Here is an 8568-nt window from a genome sequence, read left to right on the forward strand (position 1 = left end):
CAAGGTACGATAATGTGAGTGATGGATCCAATGGGACACTTCTGAGTTCCATTTAAAAATGATTATCAAGTAAAGTATTACAATAATTCAATATAAGTTAAGGGAAAAAAAAAAGAATTTGAATATTAATATGGAAATCATGTTGAAATTTAGAATGGTAAAGTAAGTGTTGATCCATTATTGCACAACATATTTTGTTGTTAGAAAACATTTTTCCAAACAAAGTTTATTTTGTCATGTGGGGTTGTTTCTTTAAAAAAAATTCAAAGAAGGAACAAGCAAACATCCAAATTAGTACAAGACGATGGATAAAGTTTTTTTTTCTTAAAAAAAAAATTTTGAACCCTTTTACTTGATTGAAAGTTTAAATATTTACCACAAAAGATGTATTGAAAGTTCTGAACTTTTTTTTTTAAATTTTTGCTCTTGAAATTCTCAAGAGCACACTTGCATAATAAACCATTGTTTTATTAATATGGAAATGATCTTGAAACCTAGAATGCTAAAGTAAGTGTTGATCTATTATTGCACAAAACAATTTGTTGTTAGAAAACATTTTTCCGAACAAAGTTAAATCATGTGGGGTTTTTCCTTTTTTTTTAGGAAAAAAGTCAAAAGAAGGAACAAGCAAAGATCCAAATTAGTACAACAAGATGGTTGAAGTTTTTATTTTTTTTTAAAAAAAATCAATTTTGAATCGTATACTTGATTGAAAACTGAAAACCCATAAAAGAGCACACTTACATAATAAACCGTTATTTTATTATAATAAAATGACATTTTTTAAACATGTAAATTCTTAATTTATCACATTTTATAAATGATAAAATGACTAGTTAAGATTAATGGAGTTGCAGAGTAATTAATGAAACGAAAAATCCGGTGTGTAATGGTTTTGGTGGAAGTGGGAGAGAGAAAACATAGGTCTAGAAATGGTTGAAGCAATGATATTGTGGGAAGGTGTGCCACGGTGGCAGGTGCAGCCAATGAGTGGGTCGAGGAAATTAAGGTATTTGTAAGAGTAGGGTACTATTTTAACATTTTATTTTTGATCAAATCCAATCAGACTTTGACGTTGAGGTATTTGAATAGTTGCGTTTAAGGTTGAGTTAACTCATTGAGTTGGATGATTTGACCTTCAATTCTTCAACGTTTTAACAGTGTCAAAGCATCTATTGAGAGGTACAAGAAAGCCAGTTCAGATTCTTCTAATGGTGGATCCACTTCTGAGATTAATGCTCAGGTTATTACTTATTAATTCATTATTAATCTCATCAGCATAATACTTCACTAAATATATATATTGTTTCAGCATTACCAGCAAGAATCTGCAAAACTGCGTGTGCAAATCAGTAACCTTCAGAACCACAACAGGCAAGTTCAATGAATCAATTATTACTAAATAATTGAATCACAGAAAAATTGAACAATTATTGCATGATGCAGGCAAATCTTAGGTGAGGCTTTGAGCAATATGGCTATCAAGGATCTCAAAAACCTTGAGACCAAATTGGAAAAAGGGATTAGCAAAATTCGTTCCAAGAAGGTATTTATATATATACATATATCTTTCTATTATTATTTTAGAAGCTAAGAGTATATATATATTATTGCTTTCAAAATAATTAATTACTTCATGTTTGTTCCACATCAGAACGAGCTGCTGTTTGCAGAGATAGATTACATGCAGAAGAGGGTAAATGTTTATTTGTAACATTGATTATTATTATTATTTCTTTAGATTATATGGCTTTCAAATGTTAAATGTACTAAACTACTTTAATTTACAGGAGGTAGACTTGCATAACAACAACCAGTTTCTTAGAGCTAAGGTATGCATCTGCATATTTCACATAACGTATGTAATATCATGGTAAAGAACAAGTTTTTGTTCTTTAACTTTGTTTAAAGTTTTAAAAATACTCTTAAGTTTTATTTTATTTTAATTTTGTCTTAAAAATTTTTAATTTACATCAAATATATTTAAAACAGCTAATTTTTCAAAAAAATTTAGAATTAATTTAGTAATAATTTTACAAGAACAATCATCAACACAAATAAATCAGAAATAATGGTCATGCATTACTGAATTAGTCCTAAATTTTTTTAAAATTTAATTGTCAGTAGTATATTCGATGCAAATAAAAATTTTAAAATTTTTGACAAATTTTATAAAAAAAATATAATTTTTCCTAATATAATATGATTAACATTCATGGGTCTTAATTATTTTGTGTATGTAGATAGCAGAAAGTGAGAGGAACCAACATAGCAATAACAACAACAATAATGTGTTGAGTGGAGGAGGAACAAACTATAACAATAATGAATCTCATCACAACGAGCAGCATCAATTTGAGTCTCGTGGCTACTTCCAAGTCACTGCATTACAACCCAATAACAATGAAAACCATTATGCTGCTACTGCTGCTAGGCAAGATCACATGTCCCTTCAATTAGTCTAAGCCTCTATCTATCTACATACCTACCAATAATTTATTTCCTTCTTCTATGTCGTGTGTTTTTTTTTTTTTCGGAATTATCCGATTTAGTCTGTGATCTTGGTCTTAGCATATGAAGGTTTTTTATTTAAATAAATAAAAAATTATTTCCAAACATATTCAAAAGTTGTAGAAAGAAGTTGCAAGTATATATATGCAACTTATATTATATCATTTTGCAATAGGATATTGCTTTGAAGAAATAAATTGCGTTTCACACCAACCAATTGTGAAATCAACATGTTTTTCACATTTTGCAAAAAAAAAAAAAAAAACAGAAAATTAAATTAAAATTGAATTAATTTTTTTCACATTTGTTCTGCTCATTTCTCATGTCTTATATGAGTTGAATTCCACATGTTCTCCATGCATAGAGTTTTAGCTTAAAATAAAAATATAAAGACAGTTTCAACCATCCTCGTGTTAAATGAGTGGAACAAGTGCATAAAAAATGAAGTCAATTTTTTCAAGTCAATGCTTATATATAGTTGCATGAATTAAGCATGTTGATTTTGCAACTCTCTCGTGCGAAATGCAGTTTAAGGTATCAGACTCGTAATTTTTATATGCTTGGAAATAATTAATTATTTAAAATGAAAAACCCCATATGACATTTAATTTAATGTATGATCATCACCTATAAGTATATATCTTTAATTTGTACTAAGACTACATCATATGCACGTAGAATACACGAAACGATAAGAGAGAACAGTAGAAAAAAAAAAGTAAAAGAAAGATAATATTTTATAATAAATATTTAGATATATTAAATAATATTAATTAATCTAATTAATTCTAATTATACACAAATAAATTACAATCGAACAAGTTGACTAATATCCATTGGGAGGGTGTAGGATTTAGAAGGAGAGTGATAAGAATAACGTGCAAAGAAACGGTTGACAATTTCGGTTGGATGAAAGTCATCAAAGAATGCATGAAGGCTCCTGTCCCGACACGGTTCATGCTCCTCTTTACACTGTCCATTGGATCCTACCTCGCAGCATCTAAAAATACCTCCATGACCTGAAATAATCCAAATCAAATATATAATTAATTAATTAATTAATTAATTAATTAATAAAACTGCTTAATATAATACGTGACGATTTGATTACCCCGGGGGTGGTTTAATTGAGGGATATGAGATGCCATAAGAGGAGTGTTGACATAGATGAAATTGGAATGAGAGAATTGTTTGTTGAGTTGCTGAGACAATGCTTCAAGCTTGTTATTAAACATACGTGATGCGTTATTCACTTCAGTGGCACATAGGGAGTGGTTTTTGCCATGAGTAATAATTTCATGTGGAATGCAGCCTAGAAGGTGCAATCCAACCAAAACAAACTTGCTTGCTCCAAGTTGGTGCAATGCCTTTAAATGCTGCGAATATTGTTTCACAAGTTCCGCACCGAATTCTTCAGGGGAATACTTTTCACTAGAACGGTAATGTTGGGGCAGGAAATAATTGTTTATGAAATCGTTGCTTCCTACGTTCACATAATATAAGCATTTTTTTAGTCTTTCTTCCACATTCTCAACTCTTCCTCCAACTTGCTTAGTGATTTCTGATATTATTACCTTGTGATTTTGTAGCTGCTTCTCCAACTCCACATTATCACCCTGAGTTAATAATTAATCATCACAAATCATGCTTATATAACACACTACTAATTCATTGATATAAGTTTATTGATATATAATATACCAAATGTTTTCCGGTGTCATAGCGAATTCCCGCAGAGCCGGATGCATAATTGACACCCTCCTTGATATCGTAACCACCATAATTAGCATAGGGAGGGATAAGATGGTCAAATCCCAATAGTTGTGCTGCAATAATCAATCATATTCAGCTACCTAGTTACTCATTTCAATTTTGTTAATATATATATCACATGCATACATAATACTCAATTTTTTGACTCTTTTTAACACTGAAATTGGTTCTAAGAGATATAAGGTTAAATGATATTATTTCGTTTTGGCATTTAAATAAGACAAAAACAAAAAAAATTATATAATGTGTAAAGCGTTTTATTTTTCTCATTTTTCTAAAACGATTTCGTTTTTACTTTATTTAAACATAAAAAATGATATTGTTTTGTCCGGTATCTAACTAGCATGACAAGTTAGAAACAACTTAGCATTTCACTCCTTAACTCAATATTAGAAAAGATCTAAAGAGTTAGAATCTTAAAAACTAGTACGTAAATTTTGAATCATAAGAATTAAATAACCTTTATAAGAATTTAGCCATGAAGATAAGAACATGTGACATGATAAATTTGTGGAATAATTAAGTAGTAGTATTACTGATAAAGTCAGCAATAGTGAGGCCATTAGTGTATCTTCCAGTTGGGCCATCAGGGAAATCAATGCCATAAGGGAAGTAATTAGCTTTGCAATCGGTGGATAACTTGTTGTTGTTTCCACTGTCACTTAGAGAGTCCCCAAATATGAAGAGACAAGGCACCTGGGGCTCCCCAACAACAATTGTTACACCACTCATCAACAAAAATACCAACCATAATTTACTCTCACAACCCATGTTTTCTGATTTGTGTGAAAAAAATGTTACTATTTGAGCAACACAAAATATATACAGAGAGAAAAAGAAGCATCATGAGGTATGACCTAGTTTTTTGGAAATGTTGATACATTTTTGTGGTGTATTTGATTTGGGACATTTCATGGACACACTAGTATACTCTAGTGCATGTAATTAACCACCTACACATTGAAACAAAGGTTAACTAACTCTGTGGCAGTTATTATCGGTAATCCAATAAAACCAAACACAAGTCAACCGTAACAACCTCCTATAACTAGGCCTACCATTACTCATAACTATATTTACATCTAAAAGAAGAATTAGGAATTACCCAACTTCATTTTTATATATTCAATCAACTTCAATTCTGTTGACCAAGAAAAAGAAAAAGAAAAAAGTATAGGCTTGGTCTTAGGTGTAGCTATCTTATTGGGCCACCTATTGCCATGTTGATAATGCTTATTGGAAACATCTTTTTTACCCATTATAATTGTGTGTCAATTCCACAAGAGACATCAACAATTGGAGTAAATTTTATAATGGGCATCAATAATCAATAATCCAATAACTTAGTAATAGTATTCACTATGCAATATGCAATCTTCCAAAACCTTATGAGAAGTTACAGCATATTAGTACTATATATGTACTAACAAACTAGAAGGAAATTTCCATATTCTTATGCCTTGCAAAGAAAGAAAGAAATAACATATTTCTAGAACATTAATTGTGGCACATACATTTATATATATGCATTTATAGCTTGAGCTCAGATCAGATCAGATCAGAGCTAAGCCCTTGATATCAGTAGGGTAAGCATCAGATGGAGATTGAGCACTATAAGCTCTTTGAGCAACAACGGCATTCCCAGCCTCAGTTGGATGAAATGCATCCCAAAACAGATGCTCCCTTCTGTTCTCACATGGTGTTTGCATTGGCAAACATGTTATTTGACCATTGTTCCTTCCCACACCACAACATCCAGCATTTGTAACACTGAACCCTGGATCATTCAATCAAATTCATTCATATATCATGAACCATATCATATATAGCATGTTTAATTTGGAATAAGAATTTACCATAGGCTGAAGGGTTGCTTATAATATCTTGGAAGATACCATAGGAGTTTATGTAGATGAATCTTGCATCAGGGAGTTGGGTGTTGAGTTGATCAACAAGAGATTTCAATTTGTTGTTGAATATCTGGTTTGCATCATTGATTCTTTCAATACATGTAACACCATCTGGGCTGTTTTGGGCCAACTCATTTGGGCTGCACCCTATTTGACCAACCCCAAACAGCACCATTTTCCTTGCTCCATAGTTATACAGACTCTGAATAAATGAATTAAATCATCATATTTATTATTGTGGTTAATTATGTTTATACTTTAATGAAAAATGATATAAAGAGAGACTAACTTGAAGTTGTTTGGTATAATCTTGAAGAAGAACATCAGCATACTCTTCTGTAGAGTACTGCCTGCTGCTAGAATAGAACTGAGGCATGAAATAGTTGTTAAGGTAATCATTGCTCCCCAACCCAATTGAGTATATGCACTTGCTCAAGTAATTTGCAGCTGAGTCCTCATTTCCTAGTATATTTACCACCTGGGACACTGTGTTTTGGTAATTCTGCACCTGTCCACTAAAACTAATACGCCCTCCCTGCATTCATATCAACAATTTTCAAACACAACACTCTTCTTTCATCAAACTAATAATAATAATAATGAAGGGTACTACGAACCAGTTGCTGGCCAGTCTCCTCTCTAATTCCAGCAGCAGCAGAAGCATAATTGACACCTTTGAGAATGTCATCACCACTGGCTGTTGCAAAGGGTGGTATGTAATCATCGAATCCCAAAAGCTCAGCTGTCACATTTCAAAACAAAATCAATATTAGATAAGACTTGCATGCACCCTCTTCTTAATTATTTGTTATTTGCTAAACACAGTAAATGTTTATTTCTTTCTTTAGTTGCATTTGTAGCTATTAGTCAAAGAAGTACCACTACCACAAGACTATCATAAATTCCACATTGAATGCTATGTAACAATCCCATGTGAATGGAATTTAAGTGCTAGCAACACACCTCAAAAGGTGTAACTCTCATATATATATGTAGAGTTATTATAGCAAGTAGTACTAAGTGTGCCACCAAAACAGTGTTCTTGTTCTGTTCTGTAACTTTGTTATTCACTGCATTCTGTGTTATAGAAAATACAAATGCTTGATGCTTCTTAAAGGTGAAAAACATAAAAGGTCCTCTCTTTGATGTGTTACACAATAGAAATAATCAAACCGATGCATGCACATTGAATAGAAAGCAATGTAGTATATATCAAATGAGTAATAAACACAAATTAAAGATGTATATTACCAATGACATCAACAGTGGTTTTGCCATTGGAGAATCTTCCAGAAGGACCAGTAGGGAAATCAATGCCATAAGGCAAGTAATCAGCTCTAGCAAGAGATTGGAGCTGGTTGTTGTTGCCATTGTCAACCAAAGAGTCTCCAAATATGAAGTAGCAAGGTACTTGTGGTGCACCTCTAACCCCATTATTGCTCCACAGGCCAAGAAGCACCACAAGAAGAAGCAAGAGATCCAAAGCAGCCATTGAAGCAAGAAATGAAGAGTGTGTGTGAGTGAATGAGCACTTTGTTTAATAGTATATATAATAGAATAGAGTAATGCTTTTATTTAACTTTTCTACGGTTGGGAGTGTTTGTTGGGTGCATTAAATTGACGCGGATATAATGTGAAATTCAATGAAATGGACCCAGACCAACTATTCACATTTAACAACACTACCATGCACTCATCGCTACTTCTATCTCTTTACAAATTCTTTTATTCAATTTTAATTATTTTTATTCAAACTTCAAATCCCCCCTCCTCGCCTGTAAGTCTACCCTATGTCTATTTATAATATAAAAAATTATAAATGAATTAAATTATGTATGTATTTATATTTAATATTTTTGTTTAAAATAAACTAAAAATATCTTAGGCTATGTTTAATTTATATTTATATTTTTTGTTTTATTTTTTATTTTAAATTTTTTATAAATGAAAAAAAGGGGAAAAAAAGGTAAAAACAGAAAATAATTTTATTAAGTTTTTTTTTTAAATTTACTACGTAAGCACCAAAATAATTTTGTAGTAACATAAAGAATAATATCTACATAACTATATGCATATAACTCTGTTAAAATTTCATTATTACAATTAATTATATGCACAAAAAATCCTAAACAATGTATTTTATTATGATGAAGCAAACTTATAATAGGAGTATTATATTCTTGTGTGTATCAAGTATTCTAAATTATAAAAACATACTTAATATCCTATATCCTATATATTTTCCTAAAAAATGGCTAAAGAATGAGTTTTATTTTTTTTATTTCTCACGATATTTTTAAATTTAACATACAGGTCAAAATTAATTCATTCAAATTCATTTAAACATACAAAAGAGTGATCAAATAATAACTAT

The 8568-nt window shown here is 30.9% G+C and overlaps 3 protein-coding genes across 3 annotated transcripts in view; 1 reads left to right on the forward strand and 2 right to left on the reverse strand.

Moving 5' to 3' along the window:
• Positions 1-2484, forward strand: part of LOC107482204 (floral homeotic protein AGAMOUS) — a 3877-nt gene extending 1393 nt beyond the window's left edge. Inside the window, exons 2-7 of the mRNA XM_016102617.3 lie at positions 1162-1243; positions 1313-1374; positions 1447-1546; positions 1655-1696; positions 1791-1832; positions 2244-2484. Coding sequence (XP_015958103.1) covers positions 1162-1243; positions 1313-1374; positions 1447-1546; positions 1655-1696; positions 1791-1832; positions 2244-2465 — 550 coding nt within the window. The 3' untranslated portion in view covers positions 2466-2484. The remainder of the gene's footprint in view (positions 1-1161; positions 1244-1312; positions 1375-1446; positions 1547-1654; positions 1697-1790; positions 1833-2243) is intronic.
• An 834-nt stretch (positions 2485-3318) lies between these two features.
• LOC107482166 (GDSL esterase/lipase At1g29660-like) lies at positions 3319-5346 on the reverse strand. The gene is made up of 4 exons (XM_052258296.1): positions 4821-5346; positions 4213-4337; positions 3607-4127; positions 3319-3511 (listed from the first exon to the last, which is right to left on the reverse strand). The coding sequence occupies exons 1-4, from the start codon at positions 5053-5055 to the stop codon at positions 3319-3321; spliced, it is 1074 nt and encodes a 357-aa protein (XP_052114256.1). The 5' UTR covers positions 5056-5346.
• A 262-nt stretch (positions 5347-5608) lies between these two features.
• LOC107482203 (GDSL esterase/lipase At5g45670) lies at positions 5609-7734 on the reverse strand. The gene is made up of 5 exons (XM_016102616.3): positions 7446-7734; positions 6812-6936; positions 6484-6729; positions 6141-6396; positions 5609-6061 (listed from the first exon to the last, which is right to left on the reverse strand). Exons 1-5 carry the CDS (start codon positions 7684-7686, stop codon positions 5838-5840), a joined length of 1092 nt encoding a protein of 363 aa, XP_015958102.1. The 5' UTR covers positions 7687-7734; the 3' UTR covers positions 5609-5837.
• Between the last annotated feature and the right edge of the window lie 834 nt (positions 7735-8568).

Source organism: Arachis duranensis, chromosome 3, assembly GCF_000817695.3.
Source record: "Arachis duranensis cultivar V14167 chromosome 3, aradu.V14167.gnm2.J7QH, whole genome shotgun sequence".
NCBI classification, from domain to species: Eukaryota; Viridiplantae; Streptophyta; class Magnoliopsida; order Fabales; family Fabaceae; genus Arachis; species Arachis duranensis.

Coding starts and splice junctions, on each gene's coding strand:
- LOC107482166 (XM_052258296.1), bottom strand. CDS start 5,055: ATGGGTTGTGAGAGTAAATTATGGTTGGTATTTTTGTTGATGAGTGGT. Junction 4,338..4,820: donor CACTATTGCTGACTTTATCA/GTAATACTACTA, acceptor TGATTATTGCAG/CACAACTATTGGGATTTGAC. Junction 4,128..4,212: donor ATGACACCGGAAAACATTTG/GTATATTATATA, acceptor TTATTAACTCAG/GGTGATAATGTGGAGTTGGA.
- LOC107482203 (XM_016102616.3), bottom strand. CDS start 7,686: ATGGCTGCTTTGGATCTCTTGCTTCTTCTTGTGGTGCTTCTTGGCCTG. Junction 6,937..7,445: donor AACCACTGTTGATGTCATTG/GTAATATACATC, acceptor GAAATGTGACAG/CTGAGCTTTTGGGATTCGAT. Junction 6,730..6,811: donor AGGAGACTGGCCAGCAACTG/GTTCGTAGTACC, acceptor ATATGAATGCAG/GGAGGGCGTATTAGTTTTAG.